Raw genomic sequence first — 26,993 nt, 5'->3', positions numbered from 1 at the left:
ATGATTGGAATGTGAGTCATTACAGCTAATCAAATCTTAAAGGTACAGACAATGTGAGTGGAGGGAGCATTAAGCACAGGTTAAAGAGATGTGTATTGTCTCCAGACAGGACAGCTAGTGAGATTTTGCACATCCAGGCAGGTTGTAGGGGTTACAGATAGTGTGACATGAACCCAATATCCCGGTTGAGTCCGTCCTCATGTGTGCTGAACCTGGTTATCAGATGGCTAACTGATAGCCAGGTTCCGCAGACATGAGGACAGCCTCAACCGGGATATTGGGTCCACAGATGCTGTCAGACCTGCTGAGATTTTCCAGCATTTTTCTGTTTTTGTTCCCTTCCTTTGACTATCCTTTTACTATTTGCATGTTTACAGCAGACTTTAGTGTTTTCTTTTAAATTAAATCTTTTCTCAACTATTTCCTTTTTCAGTTTTCCTCTGGGTCTTCTGTATTCTGTTGATTATCTCACAGTTATAAACAGCCTGTTTCATTTCAACCTCTACATCTTCAGCCAGCCAGAGAGCTCTGGCTTTCGAACCATCTCCTCGTTGAAAACGTCCCTTTGCTGATTTACTCCCAGTTTTTATTTCCAATCCACCCAGGCCAAACCCTTTGCACCTCAGTGAAGTTACAGCGAGCATCTTCACCTTTGATTGTTTCTCGTCTGTTTCAGTGATTCTGTGGAGAAAGATGCCGGTGCCTAATTGAAGGGCCAAATGGCCTGTTTCCCTGCAGTAATGTGGTACAGATTTTCATGTTTTATGAATAAAAACACTGCTTTGGGTGACTGCTAGCATCTGAATTCCAGAACCTCTGAAAAGCTTCTTCTGACAAGGCATCAATCAAAAAGGAGCCAAGCGCAAAAATAGATTTATTTACTTCAAATTTGTTTGAGGTGTACGCTGGCAAAGCAAGGTGGCTGCCCTCTTTTAATATGTCTTGACTTTTTATGCTTTTAGGTCCCACCTTAAATGATCACCTTAAAGGAAAGAAACATCAAAAACTTCTAAGTGTGAGAACTGCCAGGAAATCCCAGCAAGAGAAGAGCCTGTTTGTGAGTGGTTTTCACAAAGGCACATCCAATCTGGAGATCACTGATTACTTTCAGACCTTTGGCACAGTGACAAATGTGATAATGGACAAAGACAAAGTAAGTCAAATGCCAGATAAATTCACTCTGATCCTAAGTTAACTAGGAAGACTGGAACAGATTAAAGATTTGGAGACAGAATAGTGCATTGGAATTTTTGAAGTAAATTGCCAAGTGCCAATAACAGTGTCCTGCCACTAGAGTGAGCTCGAATTACATAATGCTATTAGAGGCTCAATGCATCTAATAGCAAACAGTGGAGGTCTAGTGATGCAACAGATAACGTCCCTGCCTCTGAACCGGAAGCTGAAGGTTTTTTTAAAGTTGAAGTTTATTTATTAGCCACAAGTAAGGCTTACATTAACACTGTAATGAAGTTACTGTGAAATTCCCCTAGTCGCCACACTCCGGCGCATGTTCGGCTCAATGCACCGAACCAGCACGTCTTTCAGACTGGGAGGAAATCGGAGCATCCGGAGGAACGTGCAGACTCCACACAGACAGTGCCCCAAGCCAGGAATTGAACCCGGATCCCTGGCGCTGTGAGTCAGCAGTGCTAACCACTGTGCCATCGTGCCGCCCCATCCCACTGCAGGACTTGATGGCCAAGTAAGGTGCGTTCATAACGCGCTCAAACAGGTTGAGTATCAACATGCAAGATCCTTTCAATACGCACACACATGTCAGGCGGTAAGAGTGGGAGAGATTCCTGATCAGCCATATGATGGAAAGAAAATTGAAGCCTTGACCATCACGATTCGTTGCTCTGGACTATATTATGCATGTAAAAGTGCATGCCATGCCATGACGCCATGGCAATGCAAACTTCTTGGGGACAGCTTGGCTCAGTTGAATGGATGGCTGGTGAGGGTTAGATAGGTGCCAACAGCAAGGGGCTTGATCCCCATTCCGCCTGGTGTGGTTTCACTTCCTCGCCCTTCCCATGGTGGTGGTCGCAGCGCTCTGGGTTGAACCTACCTTCAGGCAGAGAACTGAAGAAGAATAGCAAACACATCCAGAAATTACACTGAAATGCTCAATGCCTTGTTCAGGGCTGCAAATGAATCAAACTAATTACAGAGTCATAGAGGTTTATAGCATGGAAACAGGCCCTTCAGCCCAACTTGTCCAGGCCGCTCTTTTTTTTAAAACCCTAAGCTAGTCCCAATTGCCCGCATTTGGCCCATATCCCTCTATACCCATCGTACCCATGTAACTGTCTAAATGCTTTTTAAAAGACAAAATTGTACCCGCCTCTACTATTACCTTGTTCCAGACACTCAACACCCTCTGTGTGGAAAAAATTGCCTCTCTGCACCATTTTGTATCTCTCCCCTCTCACCTTAAACCTATGCCCTCTCGTTTTAGACTCCCCTACCTTTGGGAAACTGACTATCTAATTGGATGACTTGGCTATTGTTTGTATATTGAGAAACAGCATTGTTAGTTCCCAGCGTAGATTTGGTGAGTTAATAATGGTTACTAGTGGAATCAAAGCTCTTCCAGCCTCTGGTTACTCTTCTGTGAATCTCTTGCCTACCTATAGTTTAGAGCGATCAGTAAACAAAACTCGGTCTCTGATTCTCTGATGCTTCAGCTGATTAATGTACTGAGCAGGATGACCAACCTCAGAGACATTCTTGAGCTTTAAGCACTTGACCTTTTGGCCAGTTGACCTCCCTGATACTGTGATATTTGCATACGTTATTGCATTGGTCTCCTCACATTTGGGTTGAGTATTTTTGCTTGTGATTTTGCTGCAGCAGCTGTCATGAGAAGTCCCAAGAATGGGTTGGGAGTGGGGTTTACTGGTAAGCATGTGAGATAGGGAAACTGTTGGTAGGCAAGGGATTCACAGAAGGATAACTAGAGGCTGGAAGAGCTTTAATTCCACCAATGACCATTATTAACTCATCAAACCTACGCTGGGAACTAACAATACTGTTTCTCAATGTACAAGAACTAACTAATAGTCTTTATGGAACTGGTAGTAATAGTAATAATTTATAATTCCCTAACACCTCACATACATAACCCACTGATATTCACGCCAAAACACAGTTGAATCTGCCTAGATTCAATGAGGTGTGGTCCAGCTCCTTAGTCAGTGACAGTTTTTATCTTTCTCCTTATCTCCTTGGATTCTGGTTTGGACTCCAAGAAGGCGACAACTCTGAAGACAACTTGTACTTGGACTTTACATGTCAAAACCAAGAGACCGCACTATGGGCAGTGTGCCTTTAGTTTGGAACATTCTCATGGGGGAGCTCCTAAACCCAGCTGAGCACCAACATTTCTGAACTGCTCTGGGGTTCATACAACTGAGAATGATAGAAATTCCAGCATTAGAGGAGATCCTTTTCCTTCAGTGCCTGTGCTGGTACTAGTGCCCTCTCCTGTAAGCCGATTTCCTTAAGATCATCTTCAACTCCTCATTTTCAAACATCCTGTTCTGTTTTTAAAAATGTTCTAGTCTCAACTCAAAGCCATTAGTGGTTAAACATTGTGTGGTCTAACAGCCCATCAAGCAAGAACCTTGCTTGTCTCTTGGCTGGTCCTCGAGAGTCTTTGGCCTCCACTCCCATGTTCTGCATGGATCCTCTGATGGAAACAGTCTTTCATTGTTTACCCACTAGATTTCACTCACCCCTTAACCAACTGCTGCCAACTGGACGCTGCTCCTGGTCATTATGTTGCTGCTCCTTTTTCACCGGGAAATGCTAGCCTGCAGATGCACCTTGTTCCTCAGTCTCGTGCTCTCCTCCCCTCCCCATTCACCTTCCCATCCGATTTCTCTCTCCACACCTGACCCCTTTCCCTGACCTCTCATCCTCTTTTTCACCTCCCTGCGCCTCTACTCCTGTCTCTTTCCCCAACTCCTGAGAGTCCCCCCAACTGTACTGTTGATTGATCTTGGGACAGTAGCTGGCCACAGCTCTCTGTTGCAATGATGCCACAGAACAGCCCTGGGTCTGTTTTGGGAGGAAGTTAAATTTATGAATGTGTACCAGTCAGATGGCAGCAAAGTTGAAGTGATAAATGCCCATTCAAGGCGACAACTGGGCAATCTCAGAGACTGGAAACCCATTTAGTAAATGGTTAAGCATACAGATGAACGATGTCTTTCTTGATTCACAGTTCGTACTTATACCTGCTGCTGCAGACTAGACAGACCCTGAATTCCTTTATTAATAACCTTCCTTTGTTTTGATCCACCAGATGAGGGGCGGCACAGTGGCTAGCGCTGCTGCCTCACAGCGCCAGGGATCCGGGTTCAATTCCCGGATTGAGTCACTGTCTGTGCAGAGTCTGTATGTTCTCCCCGTGTCTGCCTGCGTTTCCTCCGGGTGCTGCGGTTTCCTCCCACAGTCTGAAAGACGCGCTGGTTAGGTTTATTGACCATGCTAAATTCTCCCTCAGTGTACCCGAACAGGCGCCGGAGTGTGGCGATTTTCAGTGTGGGGATTTTCACAATACCTTCATTGCAGTGTTAATGTAAGCCTACTTGTGACACTAATAAATAAACTTTATGACGTGATAGTTGGCAATTTAAGATAATCATAGAAAGAACCATAGAAACCCTACAGTACAGAAAGAGGCCATTCAGCCCATCGAGTCTGCACCGACCACAATCCCACCCAGGCCCTACCCCCATATCCCTACATATTTACCCACTAATCCCTCTAACCTACGCATCTCAGGACACGAAGGGCAATTTTTTTTTTAGCATGGCCAATCAACCTAACCCGCACATCTTTGGACTGTGGGAGGAAACCAGAGCACCCAGAGGAAACCCACGTAGACACGATAATTGTGATTGATTAGAAATTAGACCAAGTGAACTAATTCACTGATTTGAGTGGAACTTATTCACGGTTTCCATGTAAGGTTACCGTAACACCACTTTTTATTCATTAAAGCTTTGTGTAATTTATTAGTTTTGTGTATGGTTGCAGGGTATATATGCAATTATAGAAATGGAGAGTACTGAGGATGTGGAAAAAGTGCTGTCTATCGCACAACACTGTATGAATGGTCAAAAACTACGAGTGAAACGCAAAGAGACTAAGGAGTTCAAATATATTCCAAAGAAGAAGCAGGACCCTGGAAAAAAACAGTTGATTGATTTTGAAGAGCTGACACAAGTTCTCTGTCAAGCAGTTGATGTAAGTACTTCACCTTGTTGATTAGCTACCAGGTAATTAGAACATGATTTTTGACATGTAGTGATGCGGCGCATGTAGTGATGGAGCGCTTTAATGTAAAACCTCTCCCCCCCCCTCCACCCCAACCTTCTACATTTTTCCCATCATTCTTTCCCTGCATCTAAGCCATAAGAAGGCTCGGGGGTGGAAGATAATTTGCAAGGCAAGTCACAGTCGATACCCTTGTTCATCTACGAATAGCGAAGGCTTCAGAGTGGGTGGCCTAAATGCTGACTTGTTTGTGGGGAGGAAAATGCATTTTTAAAGGAGGTTTTGAAGGTTAATCTACAGCCCCCTAAAAAAAAAGTTGTGTAAATCGTCCTCCAGGAATTTCCTCTGGTGTTCTGATCAACATGATGTGGAGATGCCGGCGTTGGACTGGGGTAAGCACAGTAAGAAGTCTCACCACACCAGGTTAAAGTCCAACAGGTTTATTTGGTAGCACAAGCTTTTGGAGTGTCGCTCCTTCTTCACCTGAAGATGGAGCGACACTCCGAAAGCTTGTGCTACCAAATAAGCCTGTTGGACTTTAACCTGGTGTTGTGAGACTTCTTACTATTCTGATCAACTGCAGCACTTCTGCCAGGAAACTAGATGATGACCATGTTCGTGAATCTGTAAATGCTATTGTGGTGTGATGCTGCATATAGATTTAGATTATTTGTCTGAGAGTTTTGATCATTTTTCTGAGAGTGACATTTATATAAAGGAATGATGAGTGATTGTTATCTCTGAGCTGTGAACACCTTGCCATCAGATTCACTTGATTTCAAACCATGTTCCTTTGTAATTGGAAACTACGTATCTAAACATCATACGTCGGAACTGACAAGTCTGTCCGTGGTTTATGCAACCAAATCTTTTAATCATAGAACAGAATAGAATCCCTACAGTGCAGAAGGAGGCCATTCGGCCCATTCAATCTGCACCGACCACAATTCCACCCAGGCTCTATTCCCGTAACCCCACATATTTGCCCTGCTAATCCCCCTGACACTAGCATCAGTTTAGCATGGCCAATCAGCCTAACCTGCACATCTTTGGACTGTGGGAGGAAACAGGAGAAAACCCACGCAGACATGGGGAGAATGTGCAAACTCCACACAGACAGTGACCCGTGGCCGGAATTGAACCTGGGTCCCTGGCGCTATGAGGCAGCAGTGCTAACCATTGTGCCACTGTGTTGCCCATAATCAGTTTGTTTTAAATACCATCACGATGTTGTTCAAACAAAATACTTTTGTTTTGCTGTTCAGTGACATCTGTAGCTATAATGTGAAGAATAGAATTCATTGTAACATTGCCTGTGCCCGCCAAGAGCAGCATTCCTTCCCTTCCGTCGGTGAGTTTGGTGATGACTTGGGAATATAAATGTTGTAAATTTTGCTTTGCTGCTTTCTGTATAATTATATGAGGGAATGGTACATTTTCCAAAAGTTAAGTAAGCAGTTTACTTTAATTAAAGTACTTCAATCTTAATACAAACAGGTAAGTTAGCTGATGCCTCTTTAATGAAATGTTATTTATTACTGTTCACCGGTACATTGGAGAAAATGCAAAGAAATCGGATAGCCATGTCGAATGAACTCTTGTGATGTAGGCTGAGACAAAAAGAAGTGAGTCATGCTTTCATTATCATAAGAGAAAGCAAGAGTCAGCTTTCAAAAGTGTACCTTAGCAACTACTTTCTAGATTGGGAGTAAAGTTGTCAGAGAACAATTTTCAGGGATATGGAGCAGCTGTTGTGCATCTATTTGTCTTGCGCTTCACTAGCATGCCTGCAGAATTAGTGAGTTGATATTGGGATTCTTGGGTACCCTACAATTAAAATTGTTTTGTTTAGAAAAAGGACCATTGGAGAGAAATTATACTAAGTTGAATGCTTTATTGTAGTTCCCACTCCATTTTAAATCCCTTCTTAGCTGGAAATGTAGATGCCTCATGTCAATAAGGGCTAACCTGTCTCTGGCATCAACCCAGAACAGATTTCAGATAAAGCTCGGCACAACATCGTGGGCCGAAGGGCCTGTTCTGTGCTGTACTGTTCTATGTTCTATATGATGAATCCAATTGAACTTGCCTGCATAACCATATGAGGGGTGGTGCAAATACAACTTCAGTACCTACTCTATTCTTTCTTCAACTGCTCATGCAAAACATATTGTTCACCCATCACGAAGGATCAAAGCATTTGGTTTTGTACATTAAAGTAACATTTTTGATGACCTCTCTTGTTCAATAACAGTATTTTATTATGTGACAGGTGGATGAACAAATGAAGCAGTTGTTACGGTTGTTTGAGCTGACAGACAGTGAGAAAATGCTCAGGAAGCTGATTGTGTCACTTTTACAGGAGGTCTTCTTAGAATTTTTCCCAAGTAAGTGGTCTTAGTTTATATAACTTTATAAAATTATATACTTTATACCTTTATATGTATAACGTAATATGTTATTGGTTGATTTTTACCAGTTCTGTTACACTGTAGATACGAAATGGACCAATATTAACAGTAGGGCCCACTGTTCAAAATGTATGTTAAGAATAACAAAAAAATCTCTCAATGTCTTTTGTGCCATTGGGATATTGTTGCAATATCAATTTTCCAGTAGACAAACTTGTTAAGGTTGTGGACTACTTTCACTTAAACTAACAATTTTAGTAAAATGCTGCTCAGTAGATTTTCTATTTTTGAGTTTTGTGCTCATCATTTTAAATATTAGCGCTGAGAAATTAAACATTTTCCCCACTTTGAGCACCTGGTATCAGCATCAAGCACTCGCTGCACCCAGTGCCGATGCCCAAAGCTCCATCTGCTGCAGTGGTTCCCAACCAGTGTGCCGTAGCAGGACATAGATAGGGGCAGGACATAGATACGACTCTCACCAACTTTAACAGATGCACCATAGAAAGCATTCTTTCTGGTTGTATCACAGCTTGGTATGGCTCCTGCTCTGCCCAAGACCGCAAGAAACCACAAAGGGTCGTGAATGAAGCCCATCCATCACGCAAACTAGCTCCCCATCCATTGACTCTGTCTACACTTCCCGCTGCCTCGGAAAAGCAGCCAGCGTAATAATTAAGGACCCCACGCACCCTGGACATACTCTCTTCCACCTTCTTCCATCGGGGAAAAAGATACAAAAGTCTGAGGTCACGTAGCAATAGACTCAAGAACAGCTTCTTCCCTGCTTTGAATGGACCTACCTTATATTAAGTTGATCTTTCTCTACACCCTAAACACTATATTCTGCACTCTCTCCTTCTCTACGAACGGTATGCTTTGCCTGTATAGCGCAAGAAACAATACTTTTCACTGTATACTAATACATGTGACAATAATAAACCAAATTGAATTCAGTTAGAGAAAACAGGGAGTGTGCCTCAAAGTTTTTTAATGTTATAAAGGTGCGCTGTGATGTATAAAAGGTTGGGAAGCACTGGTTCACTGTCATTAACCATAGCCTCAATCTTAGATGATCACCTGCTCCTGCACAAGAATTTCCTGTACTCAGGGGCCCCAACATTGTGCCTGATTAGTGGCAGTAATTACACCGTGGGCTCATAAGCAATTTTGTTTCTCATTGAAATCTTATAATCAATAGGCAGGGAAGACTTTCATCCAATTCAGCTGGGGTGCTTGCAAAACTAAGTGTTGGAATTGAAAGGCTAGTAGGTAACCCCCTGCGCTATGGTTCTTCTCGGTGGAATTCTCTGATCTCCTCTGCGGCCAGTGAACTTTTGGTTGCCTCCAAATTTTCCATTTCTGCACCGAAAGTTCCCACCGTGCATGAGACTGGAAAATTCCTGCCCTATTTATTATATATTGTATGAAGTCTCACAACACTAGGTTAAAGTCCAGCAGGTTTAAGAACGTAAGAACATAAGAAATAGGAGCAGGAGTAGGCCATCTAGCCCCTCGAGCCTGCCCTGCCATTCAATAAGATCATGGCTGATCTGAAGTGGATCAGTTCCACTTACCCGCCTGATCCCTATAACCCTATAATTTGGTATCACGAGCTTTCGGAGCACTGCTCCTTCATCAGGACTCACCTGATGAAGGAGCAGCGCTCCGAAAGCTCGCAATACCAAATAAACCTGTTGGACTTTAACCTGGTGCTGTGAGACTTCTTACTGTGCCCACCTCAGTCCCAACGCCGGCATCTCCACATCATGATTATATATTGATGGAACCTATTTCAGAAAGGGAATGCTTTTGCTTTAAGTTTTGAAACTCAATCTGAGGATTCAATCTTGTCTTTTAACTTCTCTTTTAACTTACTGCTAGTTGGAACATGGGGCCATATTGACATGTGACTTAATGCTGTCTTGTTTTTAGGTTGCAGGATCTTGCCATTTGGATCATCAGTGAATGCGTTCGATATTCATGGTTGCGACATGGATTTGTTTCTGGATCTTGAACGCACCAAGACTTTTCAGGCTAATGCTAGAAGCGCGGCTGAAACTGAAGTACGGGTTACATTTCTTCCCTTGGGAAAGCATCTGCACAACATTCAAAAATATCAGAAGATTATAACGTATATATGTCTGCATTTACATACTGTGTCATGTTTTAAAGAGCTGAGAACCCCCAAAAGAATATCAAACATTTCAATTCGAACTTGCATTAAAGAAATTTCAAGAAAGATGTTGGAAAGCAGGCTCAAACATCTACCATAAATTATTTTTTGATGCAATGTGGTCAGTTTGTAGTTTTTCCTTTGGGGAGAATATTTGGAATTGACGATACTTGACTGCCCACTCTAGTACTGTTTTCCTAAATTAGAACTGGATGAATGAGGATGATTTGAAATGATGCACAATCATTTTTCAGTCTTAGACAGTTACCTGGCTTTACCAGAACAGGTCCAGAATAGCCTCTGAATGGTGTAAAGAGGCAAATGCATCCACGTTTATTGACAGATTTTGTCATTGTTATTTAACAACAGATTTCCTCAGTGCCAGCTGTATAATCTTATCTACTGTAAGCCTTTTTTCTGTTGGAAACTCTTGGAGTAACCTTAATTTAGATGTGAAGTGGATTTTGAGAAGACAGAATTCATTCCACTTTGCTCTGGAGTCCCAGGCCGGAACTTTACCGCAGAACGGAAATCTCCGTTTGTCTTGGGTGGGATTTTACGATCTTTCCCGCGGGAGATCGTAAAATCCCACCCCCTGTCTCTGGATTTCCACTTCAACGTCTGCTTTGTAGCTCTGTAAAGTTCTGGTAAATGCACCCTAAATCCCATCCACGGTGGTTTTTAAAAATTGTCGAGTTTGTTGAAAGGATGAGAAACAAAAGGTGACGTTAAGAACAGTAATGCGCTCATCCCAATAACATGCTTTGTACAATTACAGGAGGTTAATGGAACAAAACAGGATACTAAGTCTGAAACTCAATCTGAGGATTCAATCTTGTCTGACATAGACCTAGAAACATCAACAACGGCTGAGGTGCTTGAACTTGTAGCGACTGTGTTGCAGAAATGTGTTCCAGGTGTACACAAAGTACAAGCTGTCACTACTGCCAGGCTACCCGTGGTTAAATTTGTCCATAAGGAATCAGGCTTGCAAGGAGACATCTCTATTAATAATAGGTACTGTAACCAACAAACTGAAATAATGTCGGTATTTATAAATTGTGTATGTCAGGACTACCCTGGAGAGCAAAGATAACTTTCATTAGTAACATTCTCAGTAAACCTCTTTGATTCTCCACCTTCGCCTTCAACAGGCCCGAGGTGTTCATGGACTTCACTCTCACTAAGATTGAGACCATTCATTCAGTTGGCTTTGACGCTTCCCCAGTGCCCTAATCCGGAACCCAAGTCCCCCTCTAGTTTTTGTCCCATCCCCATCTGATTCTGTCTTCATTATGAGCACCGCCTCCTGCTCCCTGCAATTCATTACCAGGAAAGTGCTGACCTCTGTTCCCCACCTTCATTCTAGTTAACATTGTAAGTGGCTCTGTCTCCATGGTTACTATCTTCAAAAGAAAGCTAGCCTGCTTTCCTTGCCAGCTATTGTCCCTGCTCCAACATCTCTTTCCAACGTTTCTTGAATGTGGTGTTGCCTTCCAAATCTGTAACCATCAGAATTGGCATTTGCCAAAGTCATGGTTGCATGCTCTGTGACTCTAACCATGGTGCATTATCTCCCCTGACTCCTCTGCGTGCTTTGACAAACCATTCTCAATTGCTGCAACTCTTGTTATTGTCTTTCTTAGTGGGATTGCCCTGGTTTGCTTCTTTTGTTACCTATCCAGTCGTAGAGAGTGCAATGACGTATTTTCCTATCACTGCAGCACTGTCTCTGTGGTCACCCAAAGATGCATCTTTGGCTTCCTCTTTTGCCTCATCTACATAATCCCCGTTGGCAACACCCATGTTCACGGGCTCAACTTCATGATGTACACTGACGACACCCAGTTCTACCTCTCTCGACTCTTTCACTGCCTCTGTGTTGTCCAAAAAACAGTCTTGTAACTGAACTGCAGCTTCTTCCAACTTTGGGAAGACCAAAGCCATTGGCTGGAATTCTCCGGACCCTCAGACCGGCAAGATTCCTTGGTCCCGCCGGCATGGCGTGACATCAATGGGAATTCCCATTGACAGCAGTGGAACCAGAGAATCCTGCCGCCACCTACCACCGGCAAGAAACATGGCTGGGAGGATGGAGAATCTCACTCATTGTCTTTCATCCTCACCACAGACTGTTCCCTTCTGTTTCTTTTCCTCTCTGGGACAACTGCCTCAGGCTGAACGAAAATGTTAACTACTTTGACAACATCCTATTTGATCGTCTAAAGAAAAGCTGTGTTTATGCTTTAATCACATTGCCAACTTCAATCCTAACTTAATCAATCTGCTGCTCAAACGTTGCTGCCTCCAATGCTTTTCTAGACCAGCTCTCAGCTGTAATGCTCTATAACCAAAATCTCCGCTCCCCACTCCTATTCTTTTATAAGTCCCAACTTACCAGCCTCTCCCTGCCCCTCCCCAAAAACCCATTAAATGTCTCCATCTTAAAGAATCTTCTTTTTTACTTCACTTCCGTTATTACTGCTCCTTTCAAACCGGAAGCCCCTGATTGAGCCTCCAGTTTTGAGAGTCCACCCTAGCTCCCAGAACGTGTCTCTGTGCCAATGAAGGGAGTACCCTGTGAAAATCCCAATGAGTTACTGTTTCTCCCTGGGGTGGGATCAGTACTCAGAAGCAGTCCTGACTTTGTATCCTGCCAGCAGACGGAAAATCTCGTTGCTTTTCCTAATATCTCCTCCTTCTATGGCATGTGTCCATGTGAAGCTTCTTGGGATGTTTTCTTAATTAACAGACAGCAGTGTGATTGTACGTTTGGTCTCAGTGCCCCTGAGTACTTCTCTCTACCTGTCCTTTTTTTTATCTTTCACAAACATACAGATCATAATGTGCACGTTAGATGTAACATGATACAATCTTTCTTGCACACTCACTATGTATCACCTTGTTGAACCTCTTATTCAGTATCCTTCAGTACAATTTATGACAATTTTAGCTATCTTTATGGTTAGTTTTTGCATTTTCCACACATAAACTAAAACATGTTTCTGATGACTTGCTTGAAGTTACATGAATAATGGGATGATCTGTTTTTATAGGTTGGCTGTACGTAACACAATGTTTCTTCAATTGTGTGCATCAGTGGATCAAAGAGTGCGATCTCTAGTTTATGCTGTTCGCTACTGGGCAAAACAAAAGCACCTAGCTGGTAAGAAAAGCTGTCTTAGCTGCTGTTCAGTTCATGTAGCCTTAAGGACTCTCCATGTGGAGTAATCAGGTAACCACAAAGAACAAAGAACAATACAGCACAGGAATAGGCCCTTCGGCCGTCCAAGCCCACGCCGCTCCCTGGTCCAAACTAGACCATTCTTTTGTATCCCTCCATTCCCACTCCGTTCATGTGGCTATCTAGATAAGTCTTAAACGTTCCCAGTGTGTCCGCCTCCACCACCTTGCCCGGCAGCGCATTCCAGGCCCCCACCACCCTCTGTGTAAAATACGTCCTTCTGATATCCGTGTTAACCCCCCCCCCCGGCCTCATCTTGAATCTATGACCCCTCGTGAACGTCACCACCGACCTGGGAAAAAGCTTCCCACCGTTCACCCTATCTATGCCTTTCATTAATTGATTGGGAGTGAAGATTTCAGATTGAATGAACAGCGATCCACAATATATCTAGCAATGTTAAACTATGCTGGACCATTTTTTCTCCAAATTTAAAGCTTTTTTTTGTCTGACAATTCTTTACTTCTGAGTGATTTTGATGTTTTTTATTCTTTCACGGGATATGGGCATTGTTGGCTAGGCAAACATTTATTCCCCATCCCTAATTGTCCTTCCCTTACCTACCTCAAAGATACATATTTAGTACATGTTGTTAACAAAGTTAAGGACCATTGAGTTATAGGGGTGTGGATGCAAGATTGATGAATGCACAGGAAGCAGAGAGTCCTGGTGGACAAGTGATTTTCAGATCTGGGGGAAGCATACTGCGTTGTTTTACCGAAAAGCCTTTGTTGGGCCACTGCTCTTTTTGATACATGTTAATGACCACCAGATTATGGTATATAGAGCATAAGTTCAAAGTCTACAGATAACATGAAACCTGGAAGTCTTGCAAACAATGAAGATGGTAGTAAAAGACTTCAGACATACCGGTGAAATGGACAGATGAAATTCAACACAGAAGTGTGAAGTGATACATTTTGAAAGCAAGAGTTAAGAGAGACAATATTAACAAAATGGTACAATTAGAAAGAGAACAGAGGAATCTGGTGGTGTGTGTACACAAATCTTTGAAGGTTGCAGAAGAAAAGGTTTGAAGACAAATTTTTATTGAGTAGGGTTATCAAGGGATATGGGCCTCGGGTATGTACATGGATTTCGGCCACAGATCAGCCATGATCTTATTGAATGGTGGTGTCACTGGCTCGAGGGGCTGAATGACTTACTCCTGTTCCTATGTTCCTAGGTTGTTGGATGCTTGGCATTTTTAATATTGGAATAGATTAGAAAGGCAAAAGGGTTATACTAAATCTTCGTCAAACATCGGCCTCAGCCAGAGTATTGTGTCCATTTCTGGGCATTACACTTTAGGAAGAATGTCAAGGCCTTGGTGTTCTATCCCAGAAAGCCAGTTGGTGAAGGATGACGCGGAGCCAATCTTTATTAAGTCTATGTTTATTTATGCAGTGAATCAATACCAGCTACATCTCTTAACTCATCCACACCACAGTTTCAGTAAGTGCCTCTTTGTATGTGCTCAAGTGAAACCCCAATTAATGCTCTTCATCTGCATGGAACTAAACACACTCTATATACAACTTACAGTTGGAGAGGGTGTAGAAGAGATTTGTTAGAATGGTCCCATGAAGAGACTGGAGAAATTGGAATCGTTTTCCGTAAAGCCAGAGAGGTTCAAAGGATATTTGATAGAAGGTTTTGGTGGAGTAAATAAGGAGAAGCCATTTCCAGTGACAATGAGGTTGATTTACAAAGGACACAAATTTAAGAAACTTGGCAAAAGATCCAGAAGTGGTGTGAATAAACCAGCTTCTTGCACAGCAAGCTTTTGGATGAACTGGAATGCACTACATGAAAAGCTGGTGGAAACAGATTCAACAGTAACATTTCAAACAGAGTTGGATTGATACTTGAAGAGAGAAAAAACATTCCTGGACTAAGAGGAAAGAGCAGGGCAATTAATTAGTTGGATGATTCTACCAAAGAGTTGGTATGGCACAATGGACTGATTGACCTTCTGGGTTATACCATTTTATGAACTTGCAGAAAGTAAGAGTAGGAATGTATTACACTTGTTTGTAAAATAACATGATCTAGGTAAAGTTCAATAGCATAGAAGGGTTTGCATAATGCACTCTAAAAAGCTGTAAATTGACTGGTTTGGTTTTCTTCACCATTGCAAATGCTGCTGCTTGCTTCATTTCACTCACTCCTATCTGCTGTACCCATTATTAGAGAACCCTTTTCAGAATAGCTTGGGGACAGCAAAGAACTTTACAAGAGACCTGTAGGGTATAGTGGGCTTGGACATTGTCCTGCCACCCTTTATAACATGGGTTTGAATTCCACCGTAAATGATGGGGCATATCTTTTCTGAAATGTGTTTGCAAAGTGCTAACCCACTTTAGTGTTCACACTAAAAGATTACTTGTAATTTTATGCTGCTTCTCTGAATTACCAGCCTGAGCAAAAGGGACCACAATTATAAGGAAGGACGGAAGTGGAGACTGGGGGAAGAGATCAGGTTGTGCTAACATGGTGTCTTGACATAAGAACTAGAAGCGGGAGTGGTCAATTTAACCCCTCGAACCTGCTCCACCAGTTAATACGGTCAGGGCTGATCTCAACTTGGCCTCGACTCCACTTTCCTGCCCGCTCGCTGTTGTCCTTCAGACTCTTACTAATTAAAAATCTGTCCACCTCTTTCTTAAATTTACTCAATGTCCCAACATCCCCTCTGGGGTGGTGAATTCCACAGACTCACCACCCTTTGAGAGAAGTGATTTCTCCTCATCTCTGTTTTAAATCTGCTATCAGATTTCCCTCCAAGAGGAAACATCCTCTCCATGTCTACTTGTCAAACCCCCCCCCCCCAATCATCTTGCGCACCTCAATTAGATCTCCTCTCATTCTTCTAAAAGTTGACCTTGGGCAGGATTTTCCAGACTCGGGTCGAGTCAGGCCCTAAAATCCAGCCCATTGAGTGTTTCCCAGAGGAAACCCACGCAGACACTGGGACAATGTGCAGAATCTGCACAGACAGTGACCCAATCCGGGAATTGAACCCGGGTCCCTGATGCTGTGAGGCAGCAGTGCTAACCGTTGTGCCAGAAAAATACGGAAGAAGTGCTATTTGTGCTAGCAGAACATTCACAGAATTACTCTGCAATTGAATACTGGACAACGGCTGTTTCAGTTTTCATTGTAACATCGACTTTTCATTGTTAGGATATTATGGTTGCTTTTTAACTTTTAAAATCGTAGTTTGATAAAAAATGTTTACACCACGTTCGACATATATGACTTATTTTTCACTTTTGTCTCAGGAAATCCTTTTGGAGGGGGGCCATTGATGAATAATTATGCAGTGACTCTCTTGGTTGTGTTCTTCCTTCAGAACAGGACACCTCCAATTCTCCCTACTGTGAACCTTTTAAAAGAGCTTGCAGGTATGGCTATCAGAAAGGAAACCTTGCTTTTTAAATTTTCTACTAAAATACAGTTAAAAGACATATTGTACACTTTGCAAAAATTGTCAAAAGATTTTTCAATGAAGGTTAATCAGAGAAATTACAAAATTTCTTAACTTTTGGAAGTTGTAAGAGAGCAGACATGCTCTTTTGTTTTCTTTAATACTTCCAATAAGCCAGTAGAACCGCTTCAAATTTTTTATGCTTGGGGTGGCACGGTGGCCCAGTGGTTAGCACTGCTGTCTCACAGTGCCAGGGACCTGGGTTCGATTCCCAGCTTGGGTCACTCTGCAGAGTCTGCACATTCTCCCGTATCTGCGTGGGTTTCCTTCGGATGCTCCGGTTTGCTCCTACAGTCTGAAAGACATACTGGTTAGATGCATTGACCATGCTAAATTCTACCTGAGTGTATCTGAACAGGTGCCAGAGTGTGGCAACTAGGGGATTTTCACAGTAACTTCATTGCGGTGTTAATGTAAGCCTACTCGTGACACTAACAAATAAACTTTAAACTTTATATTTGCACTCTGATAGTTTTGCTGAGTTATAGTCATTTTTTTAAATAAAGTATCATTTAGTACCATAAAATGCTATTTTCTGGTCACCGTTTAGCACTACTATAAGCTTACAAATTTGTGTTTGGCACTGTCCTTTTTTGGGACAGTCTGGGATGGATTTGAATTCAGCCGAGACTAATGGACTATAAGAGTCCGATATATGAGGAGGAACTTCTTCACACAAAGGGTTGTGAATCTGTGGAATTCCCTGTCCAGTGAAGCATTTGAGGCTACCTCATTGAATGTTTTTAAGGCAAGGATAGATACATTTTTGAACAGTAAAGGAATTAAGGGGTATGGTGAGCAGGTGGGTAAGTGGAGCTGAGTCCACGAAAAGATCAGCCATGATCATGTTGAATGGCAGAGCAGGCTCGAGGGGCCAGATGGGCTACTCCTGCTCCTAGTTCTTAATGTTCTTATGTTCTTAAAATAAAGTTGAGCAGTTTCAATCCAGTGTGAAATGTCATTAACAGTTTTGAATTGTGCAGTTATAGAATCATAGAATTCCTCCAGTGCAGAAGGAGGCCATTCAGCCCATCGAGCCTGCACCGACTCTCTCTAACAGAGTATCTTACTCAGTTCCTTTCTCCCATCCTATCTCCATAGCCCCCACACATGATCAGTCCACCTAACCTGCACATGTTTGGACTGTGGAAGGAAACCGGAGCACCCGGAGGAAACCCACACAAAACAAGGGGAGAATGTGCAAACTCCACACAATCATCCAAGGTGGGAATTGAACCCGGGTCCCTGGTGCTGTCAGGCAGCAGTGCTAACTACTGTGCCACCGTGTCAACTGTCATATCTAGAATGGTTGTAATGGAAGTAGAAATGTCACACTGGAGCAGTGGGGAGTTTTCTGAAATTGGGATAAGACATTTTTGGGGCACCGCAGGGAGAGCTTTCCTTGACCTTTGATGAAGCTTGTTGCAATCAAACAATAGACAGTTTGTATTTCCCAACACTTAGCACTCCTAACTGCGAGCACAAAATTTAGCATCTTCAAAAAAGCTAAAAACACAAAAGTACAAAAGATAAAAGCGAAATACCACAAATGCTGGAAATGTGAACTAAGAATAGAAAATGCCGGAAGCTCTCAGCAGGTCAGACAATTACTCTGGAGAGAGTGACACAGTTAACGTATCAGGGCGATGACGTCTTATCAGAACTCACATACTGGATCTCAAAATGCAAGGTGTCACTTATAAGGGTGGCACAGTGGTTAGCACTGCTGCCTCACAGCGCCAGGGACCTGGGTTCGATTCCCTGCTTGGGTGACTGTGTGGAGTTTGCACATTCTCCCCATGTCTGCGTGGGTTTCCTCCACGTGCTCCAGTTTCCTCCCACAATCCAAAGTTGTGCAGGTTAGGTGGATTGGCCATGCTAAATTGCCCCTTAGTATCAGGAGGACTAGCTCGGGTGAATGCATGGGAATAGGGCCTAGGTGGAATTGTGATCGGTGCAGACTCAATGGGCCGAATGGCCTCTTTCTGCACTGTAGGATTCTATGATTTAGTGATGTGAAGTGGAAAGGCACAAGTCTGATTTTCCACGTTCCAGAGCTACTCTTCACTATTTTTTCTGCATGCGGGAAAGATGCCAACTCGAAACTTAATGGAAATTCTCCATTGGACTGCTGTCTTAAACACTTTAGCAAAAGCTAAGAATAGCATTCGCAATGAGCTGAAAGCTGACTGATTGTTGTAGCGTGCCCTCTTAGCCATAGAAGATGCATTACTTGAGAATTGGTTGAGAGAGTAAAAGACAATGTTGTCTACAGAGGCGGATGCACGCTTCTTACTCCATGAAGTATGTAGACCATTTTGATGAGGCAGGATAGCTTGTAACGCATTCAAAAATTAAATCTTACACGATTGCCTTGATGAATTATGTAGCTTCTTCATCAGATGTTTGTAGATAATAAAATCAAAGTGATTGTCCAGGCTCTGTTGAAATATATCAAACTGGAGCACTTCTGTTTTGACAGGCAGGGTTATTACTTGGTGGGGTTGTCCTGTCGATAGCCATAGCTTCCGTGGATAACTGACCTCGGAGAACTGTATATTGCATCTTCAAACTTGTCTTAACTTGTAGGTAATGCAAGGTTTAATTTTAATTATTGTATTTTCATGTCCTTGTTTAAGTTATGGACAACCTTGAGGTGAAGTGGAAATTAATTTTGTGTCTTTTTATTGAGATGAGGATGACCATTGTATAATTGATGGCTGGGACTGTACTTTTCCAAGTGACCATTCTAAAATTGAAAGCAGTGCAAATTCTGAGGGATTATGTAAGTATTTAGCTTTTACTGATCTTTGTTTTTTAGTTGCATACAGTAATTATATAACTGTGCATATTTAATGAAAAGTGTTGCTTATATTTCGAAACTTTGGAATTATGGGGCTTGGGTGGTATAGTATTAAATACCGTGACCTGGATTTGACTGCAATCTGGACAGGTGGGATAAAGTTCTGCAGGCTGTTAGGATCCTCTATGAAATGTGTTCAGGCAATCTATATGCAGCTCCAGTATAAAACTGTAAATTTTGCACTCATTGCCAATTAGCACAGTAGGACAGTGGTTAGCTCTGCTGCTTCACAGTTCGATTCCCGGCTTGGTTCACTGCCTGTGCGGAGTCTGCATGTTCTCCCCATGTCTGCGTGGGTTTCCTCTGGGTGCTCCGGTTTCCTCCCACAGTCTGAAAGACTCTGCTGGTTAGGTACATTGGCCATGCTAAATTCTCCCTCAGTGTATCCGAAAAGGCGTCGGAGTGTGGCGACGAGGGGATTTTCACAGTAACTTCGTTGTAGTGTTAATGTAAGACTACTTGTGACACTAATAAATAAACTTCAACTGAAATTGAACAAGAATAGAGGCCATTTCATTCTGCATAACTGCTTCACCAGACTTTGTGATACTCGTTGATAGTGGGTGCATGAAATGGAAAGATTTTAATCACCAGCATTTAAAATCACATAGATTTTTTAAAAATAATTTAAAATGTTGCGCTGAATTTGTAAATCTGTTCCTGGAAGTCTTAACTTTTTTTATATATACGACAGGTGGGCTTCTTGCAGAGTTCTACAAATTTTATTCTCAGTTTGACTTTGCTGGAACAGTCATTTCACTGAGAAAAGGCAAAGTTCATCTTGTCACTGATTTTATTGATCCTGAATCAGACAGAAATCTCCGACTTGGGCCAATTAACATCCAGGATCCTTTTGAGCTGAGCCATAATGTTTCTGGAAACGTCAACGAAAGGACAGGACAGAAGTTTAAACGGCAACTGGATGAAGCCTTCAAGTACTGTCGCAGCCTACAGTATCAAAGGAAGTCAAACAAAGGGAAGATCTGGGGCATAGTCAGATTGTTTCAACCTCTCAGTAGTTTGGACTGTTCCCCTGCACATTCTCCAGCAGTGGATTATAGTCCAGGCAAAGAATTGTGCCTTGGTGGGAATATGTTAACTATTCCCTTCAAATTGTCATGCCTGTCACAGCAAACGAGGAAAAGACTGCATGGATCTTCTGACTTCAGGGAGATCTGGTTTAACAAGGTGTGTCATGCTGTCCTCTATGTGATGGAGACTGTCCTTAAATGTAGTTGTTCATGTACTGAGGGGAGTAATGTACAAACCAGTGATGTAAAGATCGGTAGCTTTGATGGAACTGGGAGCAAAGAGGAGGACAGTTTTGGATTGAAGAGAGCACGTCCTGTGGAAGAGGCACCCGAAACATCAGGCACCAAAAAAGCAAGGATCGAGACTCTGCAGTACCAGGGAGAGGTGACATGGCACTGTTCTGTTTGGAACAGAGTATGGGTTGGGCGGAGAAAAATGAGACGTCAGCTCCATTATAAAACAAATGAATCTGACGCAAACACTAACGTGGTTGCCAGTCCCTTGGAAATTGAAGAAAAGGTTACTGAAGGTATAATGCAGCAGGAGGAGAAGAGCGATAAATCTAGCCCGTTAATAACATTTTCATTTAGTGCCTTTCTGGTCGGAGGTAATGAAGACACAAGGACTGTGATCAGAGTTACCCCCGTTCAACAAACTGCTTTATTCATAGAATTCTTTCATTTCCTAGAATCATTTGTTCCTAAGATGACTGAAAAATGCTTTGAGAAATCTGACTAAAATGTCACGGGTGTGGAATTGATGATGTTATATATATTTTTAAAGTTTTTGTATAAAATATGAATTGACTTCTGGAATGTTACTTGAAAGCTTTTGTTCTGAAATGTGCCATGAAGATGTGTGTTTCGTTTGAAATGCATTGAGTAAATCTGAATAGGAGTGGATCGATTGTATAAACAGTGTAACCAATAAATGAGGGTTCCAAAATATCTGTATTAGGTGAAAATGCAGTGAGGGTGACATAGATGATGAAGCTCATTGTTAAACCAACTTATGCAGCAAAAAAATAATGATATTTGCCGCCTTCTATTGCATCCTAAACTGATACAAACTGGAATTATCTGGGGAGAAACATGTCCGGTAGACATGTTGGCCGAGATTCTCTGGCCTCCCAGCCGCGTGTTTCCCGTCGGCGGGAGGTAGCACGTTGTTTGTTAGTGGTGGGGTTCTCTGGTCCCGCCGCTGTCAATGGGAATTCTCATTGATGTCATCCAAAAGCCGTGGGATAGGGGTCAGCCGTTTTCTCGAATGGAAAGAAACATCAGAGAACAAAAGATCTTGACTTGCTTATTTTACTGATGTGGCAAGTTCGAGCTGAATTGGACTTCCAAGCTCATTTGAGAGACTAAATCACAAAATGGTAACGGAATCTCTCTGACACACAGACATGTGGTTGTGGCACTGCACTCAGGGATTCATCAACATTGAATTCTGCCTTTGTGGAGTTTCCTTTTGCGCACCATAAATGCTCTTTCATGACTAGCCTTCCACGTTTATTCTGTAGTTTGTTTTGTACAGATATATTTGCTTTTATTCTTCTACTGATGTGGCAAAGAGTTTTTCTGACCCTGCTTCATCAATTGATAAGTTCATAGGCATAGTTATCAAAAGTAAGTTTTGAGCATTATTATGAAGAAAATTGATCTGGGATCTTGCCTATACACAGATATTTGTCTGATATTCATAATTGAGCATTTTATATTGATGCACAAAGACAGCAGTGCAGAAAAGAAGCTACTCTAGTAATACATACCAAACTATTAGGGTGACACAAGTGATGCAAGACCTTCCGTCTTCCCTGCATTTCATAAATTTACATTAAAAGTATCACTGTCATTAATTCTTCATTGTATCGGAATGTGGGATAATCAAACATTAAACAGTGCTGCCACCATGAAAAGGGCAATAAACTTAGTGGACAGTAATCTAGTTTGAAGGCAGTTATTGTGTGTGTGCCAGAGGAGGGAGGGAAATTCCTTTCAGAGCGGTACGGGGTGGGTTGGATGCAGGCAGCCAATGGTGGAAGGAAAGATGAGAAAAATCACTGAGCTTTATCACTCCATTATTTTTAAATTTTAAATGTTTTGGAAGATTATAATTTATCACCGTTTCTGCACCTGGCAACAGCAAAAGTGCGGTTGGGAAAACATTGGAACAAATCTAATTAACGCCTTTTGATATGTAGTGTGTGAAAGAGAAATTGAATTTAGTGAGAATCTAATCATGTATCTCCTGGAATTCTGCAGTTTTAGTTTTGGACTTTCCCATCCTCAGAATGAACATTGTAAACCTGATGAATGTGTAATCAACTTTGTGTTTAATATTCCAGGTCCCATCATATATACATTTTAAAAATGAAATAATTAGTTCTACAATGACCATATACCAGTACAAGTCCTCTGTTATTGCTCCTGCTAAACTGTTAATGATTGCACCTTGCAATGCACAATTCTGTTGTCAAAAATATGTTTGGAGATGGCTTTTGCCTAAGGGCACAATATCTAAATACTGGTTGGTAAGTTCGGTTTGCAGATCAGGAGGAGGTTGTATCTTTCCAGCACTACATCAGAATAAAACAGCGTGAACATCTCAATCTCGCTTTCTCTCGCCCTTTTTAAGACTTGCTAGTGTGCCATTTGAAATGTGGCGGATACTCTCAACTTTTATACATATGTGTATATTTATAGTTTGAATTTGTATTCGAGTTTTACAAAGTTGGTTTGTTTTAAATTGCTTAACTGGTAATTCTAAAAATAAAGTTTTTATTTAGTTTGTTTGACAGTGATGGACTTTATTCTCCGTGTTGTGGAATTGCATGATAAATATTAGTGGGGGTTGCATATAGACCCCAAGTGGTGATGTTGGGGATGGCATTAAACAGGAAATTAGAGATGCATGTGATAAAAGAACATCTGTAGTTATGGGTGACTTTAATCTGCATATAGATTAGGCAAATCAAATTAGTGGTACAATACCATAGATGAGGAATTCCTGAGTGTGTACAGGATGGTTTTCTGGACCAATACATTGAGGAACCAACTGGAGAACAGGCTATCCTAGACGTGCCGTTGTGTAATGAAAAAGGAATAATGCAGTTGTGCGAGGTCCCTGAGGGATGAGCAACCATACTAAAATGGAATTCTTCATCCAGATGGAGAGTGATGTTGATTCTGAGACTAGGGTCCTGAATCTAAATGAAGAAAACTACGATAGTATGAAGTGTGAGTTGGCTATAATAGATTGAGGAACATTACTTAAAGGGCTGACGATGGATAGGCAATAGCAAACATTCAAAAGGTACATGGATGAACTGCAACAATCATTCTATTCTGCCTGACATAAAAATAAAATGGGAAAGGTGACAAACCATGGCTTGCAAGGGAAATTAGGGATAGTATTAGATCCAAAGAAGAGGTATACAAATTGGCCAGAAAAAAAACCCAGCAGACCTGAGGATTGGGCGCAGTTTAGAATTCAGCAAAGGAGAATAAATGGAATGATTAAGAAGGAGAAAATAAAAAACGAGAGCTTGCGGGGAATGTAAAACTGACTAAATGCTTATAGAACCAGAAAAAGATTGGTGAAGGCAAGTCAGAAATGGGGTTCTATAATGGGGAACAAAGAAATGGCTAACCAACCTAATACATACTTCAGTTCTGTCTTCACAAAGGAGGACACTTTACATACCAGAAATTTTGGGGAACATGGGGTTTAGTGAGTGGGGGGACTGAAGGAAATCTGCATTTTGCTCTCATGTCCACATATCCATCCTTGGCATGTTCCAACATTCCAATGAAACCCTCAGGACTGAGTTCAACAACTTTTTTATATTCAACTGAACTTTTATATTCCAAGCGTTTTTATTCCTACGCAAACCCCACCCCACCGGGTCATCTGTCGCTTGTTAAGTTACGTCTTTGTTGCAATCTCGCTAAGTGCTACACTGTTCCAGCTGATCCACCTCCTCTTATACAGTATATAATCCAACATACTTTTCTCTCTATTTCGTTCTGATGAAAAGTCATACGGACTCGAAACATTTGCCATAATTCTACTGCCTCGCCCGATTCGGAGCGGGCGAGGGGTGGACAACAGAAATGTCCATTGTCCTCCAGCTGGAATTTCTGTTTTCTCTCCCTGCAGTTGCTGCCAGACCTGCTGTGTTTTTCCAGCTGTTTTTGTTTCGGATTCCAGCATCCGCAGTATTTTGTTTTTATTGTAGTCAAAGCGAACATTAGTTTCAATGAATGGATTTTGTGAAAAAAGCATTGCATATTGAGATTAAAGATCTGAAGAGCCCAATTCTAATACAGCGGCTGATTCCATACAGGAACAATATTGAACACGGGAACAATAACCATTTAAAAAGCTAATTTCTTTTGTTCAAAACCTGATATGGAGGAAGAAGTAATGACATCTAATTCTAAGCATCTTATTGCATTAATAGTAACAGAAATATATGTTGCTTTATTTTGTCCAAATTTGGGTGTTGCCAAGTAGCACCATAGATTTATTTACATAAAATCACAATAAGTGCCCTTAATTTGGAGCTTTTTACAGAAGAATAGGAGACAGCATCATAACATTTGAACTTATATGCCCAATTTACAGCATATCTGATTTTTAGGTCATTAATTTCAGCAACTGGAGAATTGTGAGGGTTGCATGTTGGATGCGCAGGTCTCCCTAATCTGATTTTCTGCTTCATCCTTCTATGTGTGTGTTTGCTTTGACAGTTGAGTCTTTGAAAACTTACTCTGACTGAAATTTGCAGAGTTTGTGCTGGCATTTGTTAGAACACGCTGTCCTCCGTTTTGGTCACCATGCCACAACAAATTCACTTGAACGACTTCCATCTCTAGGAATGGGCAATGCATGCAGCCAGATTTTAAAGTTTATTTATTCGTCACAAGTAAGGCTTACTTACATTAACACTGCAATGAAGTTACTGTGAACAAATGGCAAAAAGTTGAATTCCAGAAAACAGTAACAAAACCAATCCCATGTGTAAAATGGATACGCTATGATATAAAGAACTGTGAAGTTTAAAATTTAACATAATAAAGGAAAGTAGTTAGATAGGATCTTATCAAAATATATTTAAAAATCAATTACACATAATTGATGTAAATTAGAGAAGAAAATTGACGACTGATAAATAAAAGTCTGCAAATAAAAATGGAATGGATATGCCAAAAAACTCCATTTATTCAAACAATGGTAAATGATTAAAATAGTCAACAAAGCAATAATGTCAAAAACATCAGGGTCATTGGAAAGACAATTAAATACAATGGTGGCAGGTTAGTGATTGTTTACAAACTGTGTGACAGTTTAAATTGGTTTTGATTGGTACCAGCACTGTAACTAAAAGCATCGGGGATTGGGGTCTAAACCAACACCAGTGTGACTATGAGTGAGGTTGTCTGGAGGAGTTCCACAGGTTCCCATTGTTAATGTTGGAATCCTGTTACAATGAAGCACATGCTTTTGTCTGTTACTAAATGGGGAAAGATTAGGGAATTATTCTTAAGTATGTAAGAACTGGTTTACACCGGTGTAAGGGGAGGAATCGGGTGGTTGTAAGTTTTGTGAATAAACTTGTATTAAGGAAAAGACTGGCTCCAGGATCATCTTTTACTCAGTATATGAACAGTGACTTTAACATGTTCCTAGAAAGGAGGCTCTCTTCAACTTGCTTTGGTGTCCAGTTAGGTGGCATGGTGGCAAGTGGTTAGCATTGCTGCCTCACAGCGCCAGGGACCCAGGTTCGATTCCCGGCTTGGGTCACTGTCTGTGTAGAGTTTGTACATTCTCCCCATGTGCGCGAGTTTCCTCCAGGTGCTCCGGTTTCCTCCCACAGTCCGCAAAGATATGCGGGTTAGGTGGATTGGCCATGTTAAATTGTCTCTCAGTGTCAGGGGGACTAGCTTGGGTAAGGGCATGGGTGGGATTGTGGTCGGTATAGACTCGATGTGCCTTCTGCACTGTAGGATTCTATGATTCTTAACAAACGATTAATGTTGTACAAGATTAATGTTGGCACTGAGTAATAGTCATTTTGCAATGACAGCACACTTCTAGTATACATGCACATTTAGAAAGATAAGCTTTGACAGGCTGAATGATATTTCCTTATTCCTGACTTTCTTTAATTCCTTTGAAGTGTACTATTGCATACATATCCAGAAGCCAGTTTTGATGACATTGAACCTGCTTATTTCAAAATTTCCCTTTGAAATAAAATTTATTTTGTAGTTCAAGCAAAAGTGTAGTTTCTACCTGCAGTTGGTTCAGTGAATCATGATCAATAGGTGAATAAACAAGATTAATATTTTTACTGATTTGACTTGCACCATGAGAAGTTAAACTTGATTGTGTGGGTCGTTGCCCAAGCGCTCAATCCTGTTTTCAAATAAAAATGATTACTTCAAGCAACTTCGCTTGTATACAAAGGAGGAAATCTTCAA

The 26,993-nt window shown here is 41.6% G+C and overlaps 1 protein-coding gene across 1 annotated transcript; it reads left to right on the top strand.

Moving 5' to 3' along the window:
• Positions 1-962: 962 nt before the first annotated feature.
• tut1 (terminal uridylyl transferase 1, U6 snRNA-specific) lies at positions 963-23,304 on the top strand (the record flags this gene model as incomplete). The annotated part of the gene is made up of 9 exons (XM_078207243.1): positions 963-1,153; positions 5,050-5,259; positions 7,562-7,676; positions 9,636-9,766; positions 10,655-10,893; positions 12,933-13,042; positions 16,405-16,527; positions 19,303-19,395; positions 20,168-23,304. Coding segments are annotated over 9 exons (2,288 nt in total), but the record flags the coding sequence as incomplete, so codon positions are not given.
• Between the last annotated feature and the right edge of the window lie 3,689 nt (positions 23,305-26,993).

The sequence above is a fragment of the Mustelus asterias genome, unplaced genomic scaffold (assembly GCF_964213995.1).
Source record: "Mustelus asterias unplaced genomic scaffold, sMusAst1.hap1.1 HAP1_SCAFFOLD_2152, whole genome shotgun sequence".
Classification (NCBI taxonomy): domain Eukaryota; kingdom Metazoa; phylum Chordata; class Chondrichthyes; order Carcharhiniformes; family Triakidae; genus Mustelus; species Mustelus asterias.
This window is presented reverse-complemented; position numbering and strand designations above follow the sequence as displayed.